At 40.1% G+C, this 20,518-nt stretch overlaps 1 protein-coding gene across 3 annotated transcripts in view; it reads left to right on the top strand.

The window, feature by feature from the left end:
* FNIP1 (folliculin interacting protein 1) overlaps positions 1-20,518 on the top strand; it is a 177,779-nt gene that overhangs the window by 95,828 nt on the left and 61,433 nt on the right. For all 3 annotated transcript variants that reach the window (XM_068277433.1, XM_068277430.1, XM_068277432.1), the window contains exons 4-6: positions 7,598-7,698; positions 12,525-12,599; positions 14,045-14,136. In XM_068277433.1, the coding sequence (XP_068133534.1) occupies positions 7,598-7,698; positions 12,525-12,599; positions 14,045-14,136 (268 nt within the window). The remainder of the gene's footprint in view (positions 1-7,597; positions 7,699-12,524; positions 12,600-14,044; positions 14,137-20,518) is intronic.

The raw sequence follows: 20,518 nt of genomic DNA, 5'->3' as shown, positions 1-20,518 counted from the left end.
ATGATAAATTATATCAGGGAATGGAGCCATCAGAACCACTGACATTCCCTGTTCACAAATCCACTAAGAATACTATAATGAGTCAATGGAAATTTCCGGATAGGAAATTATTCATGTCCAAAGGGTTTGTTAAAAGATTTCCATTTTCAGAGGGGGATATAAAAACATGGGATCGATGCCCCAGATTAGATGCAGCTTTCTCACAAGTGAATAAGGACAACGAGTTAGCATTTGAGGATCTGGGATACCTCAAGGACCCACAAGATAAGAGAGTCGAATTTGCTTTAAAGAAGGCCTGGTCTTCAGCTGGAGCTAACTTTAGACCTGCGGCAGCTACGACTTGTGTTTCAAGAGTATTAGCCCTTTGGGTAAAGAAGGTTCAGGAAAATGTTGAGAGGGGGGCATCTAAAAAAGAAATTTTAGAATCATTAGAGGTTGTAGCCAGGGCTACAGATTATATTACGGATGCTGCAGCAGAAAATATTAGAGTAAATGCTAGAACAAGTGCATTAATTAATACGGCCAGACGTAATCTCTGGATAAAAAACTGGGATGGAAGTCAGGCCTCCAAAGCTAGGGTGTGTAATATACCTTTTGATGGAGAACTGCTGTTCGGAGCCCAGCTAGATGAAATATTGGAGAGAACTTCCGATAGGAAGAAAGGGTTTCCGAAGAAAAAGAAATTTATTCAGAACAAAAGATTTTTCAGGAGAAACAGGCAGGATAATAGGGATAAGTTTCAACAGAGAAAGAAACCCTGGGCCATTAATAAGGAAGGAGCGAAAAGGAATTTTCTTTTTCGTAACACAGACAGTAAAGAAAAAAAGTGACGCCAAAGGAAGAGTTGGGGGTCGGCTAATGCAGTATTATTCCCAATGGTCAAAAATAACGAAAAACGATTTCATTCTCAATCTGGTAAGACAGGGATACAAAATTCAGTTTCAATCATTTCCAAGAAAAAGATTTGTGGCGACTCCTCTTCCAAGAGACAAGGGAAGGAGATTCGCGTTGGTAAACAGCATAGAGAATATGGTGAAGGAAAAGGTAGTGGTCCCTGTCCCAAAGAGTCAGGAACACAAAGGATTTTACTCGACGATTTTCCTGGTTCGAAAACCGACGGGGAAGTTCAGGTTAATACTCAATCTAAAGCCTTTAAATCCCTTTGTATCTTATCTAAGATTCAGGATGGAATCGATTTTTTCTGTAAGAAACTTACTGACCCCAGGATGTGTAATGACAAATATCGACCTAAGGGATGCATACTGGCACATCCCAGTAAGAGACTCGTCCCAGAAATTCCTAAGATTTGCGGTAAAGAAAAAGAAACTAGTTCAGCACTTTCAATTCAAGGTCCTACCGTTTGGAATATCGTCAGCTCCCCGAATATTTTCAAAAGTAATGGGAGAGGTAATAAAAGACTTTCACACAAAGGGGATTCTAGTTATCCCTTATCTGGACGACCTTCTGATTGTGGCAGAGTCGAACAAACAGGCAGAGGATCACACAGAGACGGTTCTAGAGCAGTTACAGAATCTGGGATGGATCATAAACTGGGACAAGTCGGTTCTTCAACCAACATCAAGAATACAATTTCTAGGAGTCTTGATAGACTCACAGACACAGAGACTTTATCTGACGGAAGAAAAAGTATTAAAGACAAAAAGAATTATAGTAGATTGCAAGGCAGATCCAACCATGTCAATAAGAGAAATCATGAAGGTATTAGGATTTCTAACATCAACTTCTCCAGCTGTTCAGTGGGCTCTAATGCACACGAGAAACCTACAGTTCTGGATGATGGAGAACTGGAGCAAGAAACAGGAGGATCTAGAGAAGACATTAACGTTACCGGAACTAGTTCTAAAGTCACTAGAATGGTGGTTGACAGAGAAGGTCCTCACAGAGGGAAGATTATGGAGTTATTCCACACAGAAGGTGGTGACTACAGATGCAAGCCTACTAGGATGGGGTGCACATTTAGAGGGAAGAATTCTTCAGGGTCTTTGGACAAGAACAGTAAGAAACCAGTCCTCAAATTACAGGGAACTAAGAGCAATAAAAGAATCTCTGATGCAGTCATTACATCTATTAAGGGGACAGCATGTTCAGATCAGGACAGACAATACCACAGCTGTGGCATACATAAATCGTCAGGGAGGAACGAGATCAAAAAAGCTTCTAGAGCTCTCGATGGAAATATTGATGTTAGCAGAAGAGAATCTCCTATCGTTATCAGCAATTCATCTAAAGGGATCTTTGAACAACATGGCGGATTTTCTAAGCAGACACAGACTATCGAATACAGAGTTGGAGATATCAAACAGGATATTCAGAGTATTAGTCAGGAAGTGGGGTCGTCCTCAAATAGACCTATTCGCGAACAGACAAAACACAAAATGCAAAAGATTTTATTCACTAAATCCCAGAGAGGGGGCAGAGGCAGTGGATGCACTGAGCCAGAAATGGGTATTCAACAAGGCGTATGCATTTCCTCCGATTCAGTTAATACCTCGGGTGTTACAGAAGTTGATACAGTCAAGGACTACGGTGATCATGATAACACCAGACTGGCCAAGAAGAAGTTGGTATCCAATACTTCTAAAGATGAGATTGGACGGTCCATGGAGGATTCCACAAAAGGAATCAGTGATCTTGAAGTCAAGAAGAGGCCCAGGTTGCATTCCAAATCTAAACCTGTCCGCTTGGCTTCTGAGAGGTCTCCTCTGAGAAAAAGGGGTCTTTCAGAGAGAGTAATTACGACAATATTAGATTGTAGAAAGAATATAACTCGTAAGATATATCTAAAATATTGGAAGACGTTCAATATGTGGCAGAAACAGTCAGGGTTTTCAGGTGATACTATTCCTATGGTTTTGGAATTTCTGCAGGATGGAATGGAGAAGAACTTAGCCCTTAGTACTATGAAGGTCCAAGTGGCGGCATTGTCAACATTTCTAGATGTTAAGTTAGCAGAGGATCCTCTTATCATTCAATTTTTTAGATCTATAGAGAGGAAGAGACCATTGATTGTTAGGAAGATCCCTACCTGGGATTTATCCTTAGTCTTGGGGGTGTTGAAGAAAGAGCCCTTTGAACCATTGTCAGATATATCATTGAAGTTATTAACAATGAAAACGATATTCTTAATAGCAATTACGTCAGCCAGAAGAGTAAGTGAGATGGAGGCTTTATGTTGCGATGAACCATTCTGCACTATCTACAATGATAAGGTGATTCTGAAGACATGTGAAGAATTTCTACCGAAAGTATCTACGAGGTTTCACAGATCTCAGGAGATTACGTTACCTTCTTATAATACAGAACCATCATTGGATGTCAGAAGATGTTTGATAAATTATTTAGAAGCAGTAGCAGATATTAGAAGGTCTAGAGCTTTATTTATAAATACTATAGGGGCTTCTAAGGGCATGAAGATGTCTAAAAGAACAATAGCAAAGTGGATAAGATTATGTATAGAGGAGGCTTATAAGTTGACAGGGTCAAACTTATCAGGGGTTGTAAGAGCCCATTCTACTAGGGCAACAGCTACGTCCTGGGCCTACAGAGCGGGCGCTACGCCGGAGGAAATCTGTAGAGCAGCTACGTGGTCAAGCCTTGGCACCTTCTCAAGACATTACAGGGTGAATCTGATGTCTGCAAGACAGCAATCCTTTGGAAGAAAAGTTCTGCAGGCAGCTAACCCACCCTAAATGGTAAGATTCTTGCCCATCTTCTCATGGTGGACCTGTCCTGGAGGTTACTGGAAAAACCCTATGTTAGTTACCTGGTAACTTCATTTTTAGTAACCTCCAGGACAGGTCCGTAACCCACCCTACTTAAGGGATATGTATGTATGTATGTGTATATATATATATGTATGTATGTGTATGTGTATATATGTATATATATGTTTATATTAATGATAATAATATGAATGACACCCTTGGTGTTACCTAAAGAACAGTTCTTGTGTTATACTGGCGAGTGAGGGTGTCTGATAAAATTTATAGAGTACTCAATTGGACGTTTCCTGTTCCTGGGAGGAGCCTATGTCGTCTCATGGTGGACCTGTCCTGGAGGTTACTAAAAATGAAGTTACCAGGTAACTAACATAGGGTTTCCCTCCTGGTTTCCCCTCCCACACTTCTGTTCCTCTCTGATTGCCCAAAATTTCTCAGGCTGAAACAATGCACTTTCTATAGTGAAGGGTGGGCAAATCCGGCAGAGGAGACTAAGGGCGGATATTACATCACGACTGGCTTCAAAATAGCCACAGTAAATATGGAAACTGTCTAGAATAGGATTTTCTACTTTTCTTTTATAAAATCCACAGGAATCATAACGTAGACAGTGCAATATATATATTATGTAAGTAGAGCAAGTATTTATCTACTTATGTTTTTTTTTTTCCTGAGATAGTATGGCTGACAGCTCGTCTTTAATAAGGAAAGGTCAACATTCTCACTGGGCATTGACCCCTTATTGATTTTATACAGAAGGAAATAGCTCTAGGTAGACACACTGGGCACATTTTAAAGTGTACCCAAGGCAAAATAAAAAAAAAAAAAAAAACAGATACCTAAGCCTATGCTGAAGCTTACCACGTTCTCCTGGCCACCCCACCATTACTGAAAACACACCCCAGAAACATTTCTGACAAGAGGCTATCAGAAATGTTATCACAACCATGCTTCTCTTAATGCACAAGCGTGGCCCTACTGCGCAAGTATGGCTGCTTCTGTGCGGTAAGCTGGAGCCGCTCGTGCTACTACACAGGCGCAGGTGTACTCACATGGGCAGAGTAAAGCTGCGCTCCTGCAAGGAGAAAAGCGTGGCTGCGAACAACCAAAGGATCACAGTCAGTGGTGGTAGGGGTGAGGAGGATGATCCAGAGGCGTATCTGTTTTTTTATTTAGTCGTGCCTAAGATTTACGTAAAAGCCAAATGGTCTAAATGATGAAAAATATAAGAATTTGCTTTGCTATTTAAGTACGGTGTTTTCAAATTTTTTAAATGGCACTGTAAGTTGGTAGAGTTTGCTTCAATGCAATAACTATATTTCTGACACCCAGCTGGGCTCCAGTCATCTTTTCTCCTGGGAATTATTGTACAATTGTTTTCCAACAAAATAAGCCACCAGAGGTCAATGAATAAGCTGGACTGGTGTATACAATTAAAATTTCACTTCAGATCCTACTTCCGATCTCAAAAAATTATCAGATCTGGGGAAAAAAACATATCCACCATGCTGAAAAATTGATTAAAATACTGGTAGTGTTTATGACCTTTTCAATTAAATTTCAAATGATATCCAATCAGGAAAATTATTGGAAATCTGATTGGAATTTGAAAAAATTGCATACGCGTGTCCTTTGCTTTTTTCTATAGCCGATTATTCTCAGATCTAAACATCGATCTGATCACTCTCTTTACTAGGATCTGAAGTTAAAATGGTGTGTACCCGACTTAAGACAGTGAAAACTATAGTCAGTATCTCAATAAGTCATACACTGATTTGCCATATTGATGATGGCATAGCTAGTGCACAACTAACAGCTTTACAAATACAGGAAAAAAACATGAATCAAATAAAGTTATATTTTTAGAGCTGCAATTTTATGGCACAAAAAATGTATTTTAATGTGTTAATATTCAAATGGGCTTTCAATGGCATAACTTCCCACATCTATACTGACTAGTTTGGTTCAGTATTAAGCTTCTCAATTAAGTATTTTCCATTAGGACCTGAGCCCAACAACACAGGTGTCTGCTTTTCAGTTACACATCAATGTTACATATGCTGAAAAGAGGATTGGAAGCAGACACAACTGCGTTAGTGGGCTCAGGCCCCTAGGCCTCGTTTCTATTTGTATCGCAGGTGGCTGTTCATTCATTTCATTTGTAATGAATGGGGTTGCCATGCACTTGCACAGAAATACATGCAACCATGCAATGTGATTCCTCAGTGAACCGCAATGCATGGATGTAAACCTCAGACAGTGCAGTGCATTTCTGATGTCCCTGCGGTTGTGCATTGCACTGCGTTTCCAAAAGTGGGGCTACAATTGCACAGATGAAAACAAAACCTTATTGAGGAAAGTGCTGTTCTGGACTCCTGGAGATGGACATGTGACTTTATTGACCACATGTTTTAACCTCCATGGGAGGATCAGTTTTCAGAAGGAGCTGCTGACCGAAAGACTTACTTAGGCCTCGTTCGCGTTGGGCAGCGGTTTTTGAAGTGTTTTTTTTTCCCTTCCCCGCGATTTCTGTTCGGTGGGCATTTTTGGTAAGCGTTTTTCTAGGCGTTTTTGCAGAGCGATTCTGTTTTTTCACTTCCTGACATCAGTCAGAAAGTGAACTCTTTGGTCCGGAGAAGAATAAATACAATGTATTCATTCTTAAAAACGTGAACACAATCGCTGCACAAAGCGATTTTGTAAGCGTTTTGCATTTTTCCTATACCTTCCATTGTAGCAAAATCGCCCCCAAAAAATGGTCCGTGCAGCGCTTCTCTGAGCGGAAAGCGTACGGATCGCCCTAATCTGAACTAGCACATAGGGTAGCATGGTGTAAGCACTTTCAGGGAGATTTTGAAAAATTGTAGGCATTTGAAAAAAAACAAAAACGCCTCCAGTGTGAACGAGCCCTTAAAGGACAGTTTTTTTTGTTGTTGTTTTTTTTTTTTTTTTCCTACCCCTTTGGCTGAGATCATGGGAGTAAATGGCAAAACATGATCTAATCTTGGTATTATAAGGCAGTGTTAACACTTAAAAGTTGTGTGGGAATTGCAATCTGCAAAAAACACATGTTCGCGGCACATACAATGAAAGTCAATGGAGAATCACCCTTCTGTTTAAAATTGCAGAATTGTGTTTTTGGATTCACACTGGGGGTACATTTTACAGCATACGTTTGCACATCGCAAGCAAATTCTCATTTACGTTCATTAGCTTTTCTGAAAAAATGCATGTCAAAAAGCAGACTTACTGTATACCATTACTGTTGAGGACTTGTACCTTTTACCATTTGAAATAATTTATGCAGCTAAGGAGCACACAGGTAAAAAAAGAGCAACCAGGTAAACCAGTGTGTTACACTTTAACACCAGTTATGATATGTGAATGGTAAGCAGCATACCACAGTCAGCCTGGACTGGTACAGTACATTCCTCTGCTATTTAATTTCTTGTTAGCCCCAAGGAATATTTTATTATGTTTGTGTAAGAAAAGTGTGAACTCTAACATATTCAGAAGTAGCTGCTAGCTCTACTAATCTGTTTCTTATTTAGTATGTATTTGTGTGGTGAGGGAAAATACAAGATTGTGGGACACACTGCATGTAGTATTTGCAAATCTCCATGTGCAGTTGCTTGCTGCTATTGTTCTCCAGTGTATTTGTTAAGAACAGGAACACTAGCAGCAACTTGCAGCTGTGTATACTCCATTTCAAATATTGGAAACCATCATAAAAAATAGTAAGTAGACAACAGACAATTGTGTAAGGCGCTATGTATCAATATCTTGTATTAAAAAGCTGCCAGGTTGCCTTTGTAATATGCTGAAATTATGGTAAATGGCTTACATTTATCTCGTAGGGTTCTCGATGCACGTCGGATGCCAACATGCTTGGTGAAATGATGTTTGGTTCAGTGGCCATGAGTTACAAAGGCTCCACATTGAAAATTCATCAGATACGGTAGGCTGCTTAGCTTTGTACAATATCTGTTTAGCTGAAGATGGAAAATCAGTCACAAAACACTGATATACTGTACTAGCATGAGCTTCAGGACATGGACACAGCAAATCTAGTTCTGTGCTGATTTTCCCAGATAGCAGTGTCTGTATAAATGAATTTAAGGAAATAGGTGTAGTAGTTGTAAGCCTTTGGGCAGGGTCCTCCTCCTTTTGTGTCCTACCTGATCATGCACCTCCATTACTGTGAACCCATGCTATGCATCTGAGTGAACTAGACTTGCCTAATCTCCATGCTCCTCTCCAGTGACTGACTAGGCATTACCTGGTTCTCATACTGTGCTGTGTGATCTGGTTTTCTTGTATTACTGTATTGTCATATAGCTGTATGTAACCCCTAAATATTGTCTGTAACCTAAATTAATGTTCAGCGCTGTGTAATATGTTGGCGCCTTATAAATACAATAAATTAATAATAGTAGTTAATGTGCATCTCTTTTTTTTTTTTTTTTTTTTTTTTTAAGGACCAATCCATGGAAAAAGAAAGCAGTTAAAATCTGACAGAACCGACAGGTTTTGGACTGGTCCATTTCCTCATGGGGGATTCTCAGAATTTCCTCAACAGCAGTTTAACTGCTTATATAGTAAGATACCAGCCAGCCTCTCTACGCACTTGATGTTCTATTGTTCTACTTAGAAACTGCTAAAACAGAGAAACCGAGAGCCCAATATAGTGTAGTATGTATTGGATCAGGGAGAATTAGTGTGGAGTAAGTATTATACTTACAAACATGGGTTACCGTTTAGGCAACCACTATATAGGCAGGTGGGGAGATTAGACCTGTCCCCACTCAGGATTAAGATGTCGCTCTCTGAAGAAGGAAGGGAGGGTTTGTCACCCTTCCAACCACCAAGGGTGGATATCTTGACAAGTAGATGTACAGAGGCGCCAAAAGGATAAAATATGCTAAAATGTTTAAAATATTCGGGTGGCGGCGGTGGACCGGCCACTCAGAAATAGACTCGATGCTGTCGCTTAAGATAAAGACCATTTATTCACATACTCCATGAACAGAACCGCAACGCGTTTCACGGGTATATTCCCGCTTCCTCAGGCAATAAACAGATAGGAGTACACAGTACAGTCTCAAGGTCACGAATAGCGCCTCTGCGAGTCTATTTCTGAGTGGCCGGTCCACCGCCGCCACCCGAATATTTTAAACATTTTAGCATATTTTATCTTTTTGGCGCCTCTGTACATCTACTTAGCAACTGCTGTTTAGGAAATGCTTTTGAAAACAAGGAAAACCCTGAGAATCTCCATGAGGAGATGGGCTAGTCCAAAACCTGTTGCTTCGGTCAGATTTTAACTGCTCGCTGGAGTTGTCCTTTAACAGAGTTCTATTTGCCCACTACATTACCTAGCGGCTCTCCCCTCCAATTTTATTTTGCATATTTACCGTAGAAACACATTTTATATTTTGCAGCATTGTTCTGATATAATGGCTATTTTCACATGCAGAATCCATTTCCTTTCATGTACTGTATGGACATGTTCTCAAACCTGTGCTCAGACTTCCTCTTTTCTGTTTCTTCATAATCTACCTCTCCTTTATTACCTTTCTAAATTGGCTCTTGCAGTTAGAGACACAACTTTCTGAAATTATCCCTGGAGCCTACAGAAAAACACATTTTTACATAGTTATATAGTTACATAGTTATTATGGTTGAAAAAAGACATACGTCCATCGAGTTCAACCAGTACAAAGTACAACACCAGCCTGCTCCCTCACATATCCCTGTTGATCCAGAGGAAGGCGAAAAAACCCTTACAAGGCATGGTCCAATTAGCCTCAAAAGGGAAAAATTCCTTCCCGACTCCAGATGGCAATCAGATAAAAATCCCTGGATCAACATCATTAAGCATTACCCAGTAATTGTAGCCATGGATGTCTTTCAATGCAAGGAAAGCATCTAAGCCCCCTTTAAATGCAGGTATAGAGTTTGCCATAACGACTTCCTGTGGCAATGCATTCCACATCTTAATCACTCTTACTGTAAAGAACCCTTTCCTAAATAAATGGCTAAAACGTTTTTCCTCCATGCGCAGATCATGTCCTCTAGTCCTTAGAGAAGGCCTAGGGACAAAAAGCTCATCCGCCAAGCTATTATATTGCCCTCTGGTGTATTTATACATGTTAATTAGATCTTCTCTAAGGCGTCTTTTCTCTAGACTAAATAAGCCCAGTTTATCTAACCTTTCTTGGTAAGTGAGACCTTCCATCCCACGTATCAATTTTGTTGCTCGTCTCTGCACCTGCTCTAAAACTGCAATATCCTTTTTTGTAATGTGGTGCCCAGAACTGAATTCCATATTCCAGATGTGGCCTTACTAGAGTTAAACAGGGGCAATATTATGCTAGCATCTCGAGTTTTTATTTCCCTTTTAATGCATCCCAAAATTTTGTTAGCTTTAGCTGGAGCGGCTTGGCATTGAGTACAATTATTTAACTTGTTGTCAATGAGTACTCCTAAGTCCTTCTCCAAGTTTGATGTCCCCAACTGTATCCCATTTATTTTGTATGGTGCTAGACCATTGGTATAAAGAACTGATTTGGATTAGCAACACCTCATCCAGTGATTGTTTTATTTGCATCATTGAGGAGAGTAATAATTCCTGTTTGGTGTGCTCTGTCAGGTGTTTGCTTCTTGTCAGCTCATGGGTCTGCACCACGTGCTATCGCCTCCATTAATGTTTTGTGCTCTAGCAGTTCCATGACTGTAAATTCCTTAATTAGTTTTAATTGATTCAGAGCTATATATAGTAGGTCATTAGAAACAGAGCTGTACCAGATAAGAGAATAAAATGGAAAAGAAATGAAAGAGTGATTCATTGTGTTTTATCATGACTTTTTCTTATTATTTGTAGCTGTTTACTTTCTTAGAGCTGGCAGCATAGACAACGCATCTATTCAAAAATGTGTGTTGATTATAAGCGGAAATAAAGAAAATGATCTATGGGGGTTAATTTTCTTATGTTGCAATTATGAGACACTGTCATCTTCTGGAACACTTGCTACTAACTGTTCCTCACAATGTAAACCCTATCATAGTAAGTCTAACATCCCTACCATCGTTTGAGGTAACGTTTAAGAGAAATCAAATAACTTTAGGATGTGTTTAGGATTTGTTTAAGATGTTGGGGGAAATGCTCAGAGGAAACCCATACAAACTTCATGCAGATAGTGTCCCAGCTAAGTTTCAAACCTTGGACTCTAGTGCTGCAAGGTAAAAGCGCTAGCCTCTATGGCATGATATAGTGCCCCATAACAGAAGATACCAAAAATCTTAGTTGCAGATTGCCCAGCCAACTCATGGTGAAACAGAACTACTAGGAGTGTGTAAGGGCCTAAAAAGGACCAAATACAGAAGGTATTTAGGATTATTCAGGCTGGAGTGAGCATATGGTGACCCACATCTCTTCACTGCTGAATATGCAAGTCATCCCTTTGCCATTCCTGATAGCTTTCACAAATTACTGCGCCTTTAACTCCCTGTAATAGAAATCAAAGATTGCACATAATGCCCAGTATTGCCTAAGAAAAATCACTCTAGACACCCCGTGCCACACTCCAGGGAGTAGTGCCACCACCTTATAGGGAATATAGCTTGCTCTCCCCCTTTGTGGGTGCACTCACCAAAAGCGCTTCTTGAGTCACTGCATATAACAACCACATCTCTGGCCAGCCAAGAAGTAGAGGTACGCGTTGTCACAGCACTCACTTTAAAATTCTTGCTCCGCAGAATTACAGTTCATGTGTATCGGCTCCAACCGCGGACACTATCAAACCACACGTCCCTGTCTTCCCTGCTTCCTGATATGACGTCAGCGCGCCTCCGACTCCGCCCCTTCTGATAGCTAAACACCCCTCCAGAACCGCTGGAATGCAATGATGTGTCCGCTTGTTAATATTCAAGCCAAACTAAGCCAACATGCATTCAGACTGGTTGGCCTTAATCAGTGCATGACCTGAATTAGTAAGGCTCTTATGGGGTAGGACTTGAAACACTCATTAGGCCTCCATTACTCCATACGCTGAAAAACTGATAAGTTTTAACTTTCCATAGCATACTGCATTATGAAAAAGCTTTCAGTTAAAACGAATATATTGTGAACTGAGCCATAGGAAAACATGGACATTGAAAATCACTTGTCCTTTCAGTTACAACTGAGAGCAACTGATTAAGTGTAAAAGGCCACTTACATATTGCCCAGCCTGCTCAAAGTGAACCAGAACTCCTAGGAGCAAGTAAGGGGCTAAAAATAACTAAAATGCCCTCTTACTAAAATGCTATGTAAAACAGGATTTTGCCTTCTTAAAACAGAAGGTATTAGGTGCATCATTGATAAATAGGCAAACTGGACCTTTGTTGTCCCTGATAGCTAAACACACCCCCAGAACCGCTGGAATTCAATGATGTGTCAACTTGTTAATATTACAGAACTAATCCAACAGACTGTTTTAGACTGGTTGGCCCTCATCAGTCCATGGCATGGATTAATATTGCTCTATGGGGTAGGACTTGAAACACCCAGAGTTACAAATTTCCAGTCATGGTGCATCAGAACTCCTAGGAGCGTGTAAAGGCTAGAAAGGTCCAAAAAGCCCTCTTACTAAAATGCTATGTAAAACAGAATTTTGCCTTCTTAAAACTTCCTTAGTTGCTGATAGTTAAAAACAAGAACCGTGTTTGATAATTGTGTACAGGCATGCTGGACAGGATTGTAAGGCTGTAAGAGTTCAACTTGTTTAATATTCTTTTGTCTAGCTCACCTCCTCAGCTGATGCTGAGCAAAGTGTTTACTGCACGAACTGGGAGCAGTATCTATGGAAGCCTGAACACGTGAGTCCATCTTCACATTTTGCCAAGCTAACTTGGAACATCAGTAAGAGCTATAGTAATTCTATATTTGTGGTGGGCAAGATTATAGAGATTTAGCTTCGCTTTGGACTGCAGTTTGAGTACAGCAGCTGCTGGATGATGTCATTTTCTATTGTGGAGGCATCAGTGGTATCATTTGCACAAATGTATGCCTTCACTTCACAACAAATTTGTCATTAACCTTTTAACTGTCTTGCTGTTCCTTTTGTTCCATCGCAGCTCTAAAAGTTAGAAAGTGGTAAATTAACAACCGCATAGATCAGTAAGTGTTGACATTTTTTTTTAAGCGTATCTTGCCTTTTTATTTTAAGCTTTATGCAGCCACAAATGTTTCCTTAAATCTGTGTAGGGACTTTATTGCACAGCTTGTTTGTGTTTGCATAGAAGCTTGAAAAGCTGATGCTAAACGAGGCTTTTAAAGCCATAAAAAGTGGGGATAAAAAACCCAAAGCAGAATTATCAACCTAAACTACAGAGCCTGAAAATGACAGTCTGTGGTCTGCTGCTTCTGGCCATATGATCAAAAAAATTTCATAAATTAACGTTTAACTGCAGAAACCTAATTTTGCACAAAAAAGGCAGCATTTGAAAACTCGTAAATTCTAAGCTAAAAGATGGATCTGTGTCTGAGAACAACCGGAAAAATAAAACTTGCAGCTGAAAATACTTACCGAGCCTACAGTCTTCTACCCTTTCTGTAGCTCCTACTGGCTTGTCCTCTGTGTACAGCTCCTGGCATATCACCTGACCCGCATCAGGTCACGTGGCACCCCAGGAGCCATGCATGGACACTGGAAAGCCAAAGGGAGCTGCAGAAAGAGTTTAAAACAACAACTGGAGGCTTGTTAAGTATTTTCTACACTGCAAACCCCTCAAAGCACTGTCCCCATTAATTTTCAGAATCGTTGTATTTCACCTTAGAAGTTCCTGTAGATCAGTGGGAAGGACTGTGATTTGCACTGCAGCTAGCTATTTGTGCCTGAATTGGGACTCTAGCTAGAACACTTTAGAGTTAGGAATTGTAGAAATATATTAGTGACTCCAGTAGAAGTGAGGAACGACCACATTGAAACTGGATCTTTTTCACAAAGTAGAGGTTGAAGGGAAATATCCATCGTAAAGATATAAATGGCAGTGAAGCAAATGATGCCAATCTTCCCACTATGTATAAAATTCTACAAAAATAGAAAACCCGTCGATGTTGCTATTTAATGTGTTTTTTTTTGTTTGTTTTTTTGTTGTTTTTTTTTTTTTTGGGAGGGGGGGGGGTCTTTGTTTTTTTCTAAATTCATGTAACTAAATTCATGTTTGTTTTTGTTGTTTTGTTGCTAAATTCTCGCTCTTTTTGGATGTATCCGTGTCAGCTGCTTAAATTACTATTTTTTTTGTGCTCACCCCCAATACAGGTTACAAGACAGCCTTGAGTGTATAAGCCATGACAACAACACACTGAAAGCAGAGAACAGCAGCATTATGAATGGACTCCTTGGAAATATAGGTAATGTAGTAAAGATGAAGTCCATATCTTTGTAATATCATGTTTACATATGTACTGTATACTGTTTTTTACCTTCTGTAAGATTAACCTGTTTTAAAGGCAGTTCAATAGTCTGGTTTCACAGTAGTTCTGATACTAGATCACTGCTAAGTGCTGAAGTAACATTGAAACTACCATTGCACTGAAGTGGACAGCCCCAGACCCCCCCCCCCCCCACATTACCGAGGCATCTGGCAGTGAGATAACATAGCAGTTCCGGTCATTTTAAGCATTGGGAGGTTCTGATTCTGATCATTCTGATGCTGATTTTGAAAGGGGAATAGTATTTTTTCATTAGGTTATAGACACAGTGGGGGACGCAACTAATATCCTGCTGCTGTGGAAAGTCACAGAATACTAAGCTGTTCGTGCCAAATAATCAGTCTATATTTGAGCAAATCAAGTCTATTGTCATCTCTCCAAAGACCTGTAATCCAAAGACCTGTAAGTAAAAGAAAAGCAGAAGGGATTCGTATTTTGCATTGTTTGTATCATGAAAATGCATGCAAACCATAGAAGAACCGTAGAAGGTAAAATAATTTAGCACCCGATTAGGTGGAACACTTTCCAATGCTCTGGCATTCACTTTGAGTAAGACTATGTAAGAAAGAAAATTGGACATGTTTTTTGCGTAGTTTTTTGCGTAGTTTTTATTTTGCTCTTGAGATAATCTGCTTTGCCTGTTTATCCTTTAAATACCTAATTAACGTCACGAGAACTGATATAAAAAAGAAAAAAAAATTGTTGAAGGTGAGTATTGAAGTGATAACTGTCAAAGTGATCATTTCTTTGTTTAATGAAATTTTTGTTTACAGTTATTTCTGTTTCATAATGTTTATTGAAGATGTAGAACTGATATGTAAAACTATTGTGGCCTGCTTCCTATAAAGTCACAGCATTTGTATTAATATTTAGACAGAATTTATAAAGTGAAGAAACCTTTGTTTATTGTATGGTGTAATTATGTACATTTAAAAAATTTTTTTTATGGATATGTAATTGTGTCCTTTATCTGTGTAGTTACAATTTTGTTTTAATTATACGTTTTCCCACTTGACACTGACTTCCACTTGCACACGCTCACTCACTCGCATACACACATGCGCTCACACTTGTATGCTCCCGCACACACTCATGTGCACGCTCACATACACATTCACACCTTCTAGTGTTTTACCATCTGCGAGACCGCAGGGGTTGTCGGTCTAGTGAGTTTGCTGTTACTATTGGCTGGATGAAATGTTTAGGGAGGCTACAGGAGGAGGGGCACACAGTAACGGACTCCCCAATCTGGTTATGCTTATTCATAATTCAGCGAGTTGGCATGTAACTCCAAGATACAGCGGGCATGCAGTAGTAGATAGATGTAATAGAACTACTTTTGGCAGTGCAGTGTAGAGTTGTATGACTCAGAGGAGCAAAACTGAATGACATTTTGACAAGTGAAGTGTATATTTTAACTTTGTGTTTAAATTTTAACTTTTAGCGGTTTGCCCAAAGGTCCCCTTTTATTTTACATACCGGTTTTGCTTGCTTTTGTATAAATGTGCTTTGATTCTCTGTTGTTTTTTATTATTATTCCCTAGGACTGTGTTTTATACAAATACTTTTCTTGGGTATTGTGTTTATCAGGCGGCTCTATGCATATGACCCTGACTGCGCACTCTGTCACAGGGTCATATCAGTGAGTTTTTTTGTGGTGCGATGCGGCAGGAACATCCCACACCATGCTAACAAACAAGTGAAAAACCCACCTGAAAGAAATTCTGTGCTGTTTAAGTTACCGGTATAAAAGTGGAGATATTAGCAGCCAGATACACAGCAAAAATGCAACTTACCTCTAGAACTCATACATGCTTATTGTATGCTATTGTATCCTGGTAAATTAATTTACACAATCCCTTCTCCCTGCTGATGTGTCCTTTTGATCCTACTATTGGATAGAATACACATGTATGTTGATATGTGTACTTATATGTAATTAAAAATGGGTTTGAACAGTTTATTTAACTTTTATTTTTTGCGTTGGTCTGTTAAAAAAAAAACCTCCTTGCACGATGCCCTGTACTTGGTGAAGAGTATCTTTTCTGATTCTATAATCTAGTAGTTTATAGGTAATGTGAAGTGAAATTAAAAAAAAAAAAAAGATACCCATAGAGAGGGAAGGCTCTGGGTCCTATAGAGCCTGCCCATTCTTCCCACTGTCCCCACATTCCAGCATTGTCACCCCTGCAGGAGCGTTTTGACCAACTGGTCAAATACAGCTCTGAATATCCTCTGAAGGTTTGGGAGTCCGAGAGCTCCCAAAGATGGGCTGCTCCCTACTGCGCATGCGTGAGCACGCACTCAAGCGTGCGCAGTGGGGGGACAAAATAAAATCTGTATCTACATGACTTGAAGATGGACAGTCTAATCTTCCTTTGTGCCCTTTAGTGGCCAGGAGATTATGAACCACTGATCAGCAAGAACTCTGTCAGTTGTAGGCCTGAGAAACAGAAGTCCTGGATTCCAATAAGTAGTAGACTATCTTTATGTGACTTTCTTTTGTGGATATTTCTGGGGAGTTTAACCTTCCTGGCGGTAAGCCCGAGCCGAGCTCGGGTTATGCCGCCGGAAGGCACCGCTCAGGCCCTGCTGGGCCGATTTGCATAATTTTTTTTTTTTTTTTGCTACACGCAGCTAGCACTGCCTCCGGGAGATTCCGCTCTTTGAACGGGATCTCCTGATCTCTGATCGCCGGAGGCGATCGGAGGGGCTGGGGGGATGCCGCTGAGCAGACCTTGTCTTGCTACATGATATAAAAAAAAATAAATTCAAAAGAACGGCTGTGCTGCCCCCTGGCGGATTTTAATAAACCGGCAGGAGGGTTAAAGGATCACTCCAGCAAAAAAGTACCGTATATGCCGGCGTATAAGACGACCCCCCAACTTTTCCAGTTAAAATAAAGAGTTTGGCATATACTCGCCGTTTAAGACTACCCCTCTTCACATCTTGCCTCCTCCATCCTCCTGGCCCACCCCTGTATACACCTTTGCATAATGGGTGCCGCAGTCATCCAGGGGAGGGAAAATAGATCAGGCTGGGATTTTTAATAACTTGGTGTCAGGTGCGGGGTGTCAGTATTGTGCCAGGCAGAGCTTACCGGTTGAAGCAGCCTTGGCGGAAAGGTCCACTCATGACCTGGGTCCTTCTAGGTCCTCCACTGTCCCCATGCATCATTCATGTCCATGTCCCGTGTGTTTGAAAAATCAAAGCTGCAATACCATAGCGGCTTGCGAGCAGCCGCTCGTGTGGGTAACAGGGCAGCTTCCTTGTTCCGGGTCACCTGACTGGTGACATGCGCTCCACAATTAATTGCCTTCCTATGCACGTCACCAGTCAGGTGACCCGGAACAAGGACGCTGCCCTGTTACCCACGCGAGCGGGTACCACGGGACATGGACATGAATGATGCAGGGGGACAGTGGAGGACCTAGAAGGACCCAGGACACGAGCGGACCTTTCCGCCAAGGCTGCTTCAACCGGTAAGCTCTGCCTGGCACAATACTGACACCCCGCACCTGACACCCGGCGTATAAGACGACCCCCCACTTTGCAGAAGATTTTCAGGCTTCAAAAAGTCATCTTATACGCCGGAATATACGGTAAGCAGTTAAAAAGTGGTAGAACTGACAGGTTTTGGACTAGCCCATCTCTTCATGGGGATTCTCAGGGTTTCCTTTGTTTTCCAAAGCATTTCCTGAATGGCAGTTGCTAAGTCTAACTGACAAAATAGTGAGTAGAGAAGCTGGCTGTATCTTAATATTTTGACAGTTAAACAGGCGTTCAGGAAATGCTTTTAAAACAAAGTAAACCCTGAGAGTCCCCTATGAGGAGATGGGCTAGTCCAAAACCACTCAGTTCTGTCTTACTTTTTTCACTGGAGTGGTCCTTTAAAAAAAAAAAGACATTATTGGTACAGTAGTTATGACTCTATCATGCATTATGCTGTCACCTTTTTGAGATGTTGAACGCAGTACAAATTGTACAATATGATACAAAGGCGCCAGCAGATTTAAAGTATCATATTAAAAAATATAAAATGAGGGGCAAGGGTGGACTTACCTTCCCAGACAAAACACAACTATTGTGTATGATCAAAGCCCACTTACTCAGGCAAAAATACAAGGAGCAACTTGCAAGTTGTGTTTGCCAATAAAGTGCCTCTGTGTTTGGGCTGAGATCCGTGAAACTCGTTGCAAACCTTGTTGGAGTAAGAATGAACACCTTTTTTTTCTTTTGATCATACACAATAGTTGTGTTTTGTCTGGGAAGGTAAGTCCACCCTTGCCCCTCATTTTACATCTTTTAATCTGTTACGTTTAATCTGCTGGCGCCTCTGTATCATATTGTCTAAGTTTATCCACCTGGTGGATAAACTTGCGGAGAGCAACTTCTTAGCCTGAGTGGGGAGAGTCCTAATCTCCCTGCATGCTTGTTTAGTGGTTGCCTGATCTCGGCAACCCATACTTGTGAGTATTCACTACACATCATATCTACTTTGTATCATCAATAATACACAATTGGGGGCTCTCAATTGTCTAACTTTTTTTGGTTTACATATCTGCAGTACAAATTATGCTGAAGCAACCAGAAATCATTTTTCAATATTGTTAGTATACAAATAAACCAAAATGTGATTGGTTGCTACAGATTATTACATGTAATTGTGATTTGTTTTTAATAAATGACCATGGCAGTGAGCACAAATTCTCAAAATAATTTGCCTCAGGTGGTAAAATGAGGTGGAAAAATGTTTGATGCATAAATCCTAAAGCACCATAATGCTATATTTATCCAGTTTAAAGCAGTGTAAATCCTAAAATATTAGTTTACTCATTTGTAGAAACCCTTTACACAGTCACAGATTATTAAAGTGAACCTCAGGCAATAATAAACTGACAAGATAAACAATTGTAACTGCTCTCTTCATCCTAAAAATTACTATATATATATATATATATATATATATATATATATATATATATATATATATATATATATATATATATATATATATATATATATATATATATATATATATATATATATATATATATTATAATATCATGGGTTTTTTTTATATTTAAAGTGAACCCAAAGTGAAAAAAAAGTAAAGCCCATTTACGTACCTGGGACTTCTTCCAGCCCCCTGAAGTCTTCCTGGTCCCTTGCTGACATCCTGCCTCAGCCTCTCCTCCACTGTCCCTATCAGTAATCCTGCCGACTAATGAGACCGCCGGCCACTGTGCTTGCGCGGTGAATCCTCTATCACTTTTTTGCTTAATGCGCAAGGTAGAGCGCTTTGGGCCAAGAGAGCACAATGTAGGATGCGGGCAGCACGGGGCTGCACACCCAGCGTTGGATGGAGACACTGGAGGAACGTCACAGATGAAAGGGACCAGGAAGACTACAGGGGGCTGTAAAAACCCTCAGTTACATAAATGGGCAATTTTGTTTTTTTACTTAAGTTTTTCTTTAAACATTTACAAAGTAGATTTAATGTTTTGTTTCTGTTCAGTGGCAGACTATTAAGTGTCCCAGAGCTCAAATACATAAACTATTGAACTTTTTTTTTTATCTATCCTCTGCTCTTAGAAGTTGTTCTGTATAGGAAAAAGTTTAAAATAGAAGTAATGACACAAACTGGAGAGAATATTTTCATGCACCTTGTGTATACATATATATATCTTACAAAAGCATTATTGGTTCTGCTGTAATATCCCTTTAAATGTTTGCAAATAAAATGACTACGGAGTCAATGATGCAGTCTAATATACATGGCTATGTGGATTTTTGTCCTCTTTTTTTTTAAATTTTGTTAAGATTGTCAGCCACGTGTTCTGTCCCGATAACTTTTATACCCCATCCACGCAGTGTGCTGTAGCAGGATAACTATTCCTAGTATTAGCACAGCAGAGTGAGGCACATTGCATGAGATGTCACTAGTAAGGAACTTCTGCAACCTCCTTCAGTTGTTACCTATGGTGTTGCTAGTAAACCGCTTGCTGCTCCTGAGTCTGCATGACTGCAGGTGGTTTGTCGCTAGCAGTTCCTCTATAGTGGCAGCTTGCCTTGAGTGCTATAGCTTCAGTAAATGTCATCTTCTTTACAGATCACTTTGGTACTGCAGTAATTGTCATTACGTGATCTGAAAAAGAAAAGTGGATTATCTTGTATACAATACTTTAGATGCAAAAATCTTATAACAGGATATTTCTAATGGTCACTTCACAAAGAGCCTTTTTCTAGAAATTATCAGGTGCATCAGGAGAGCTTCTGTAGTGAAGATGTAATAGGGAAG

This window comes from Hyperolius riggenbachi, chromosome 3 (genome assembly GCF_040937935.1).
Source record: "Hyperolius riggenbachi isolate aHypRig1 chromosome 3, aHypRig1.pri, whole genome shotgun sequence".
NCBI lineage: Eukaryota > Metazoa > Chordata > Amphibia > Anura > Hyperoliidae > Hyperolius > Hyperolius riggenbachi.
This window is presented reverse-complemented; position numbering and strand designations above follow the sequence as displayed.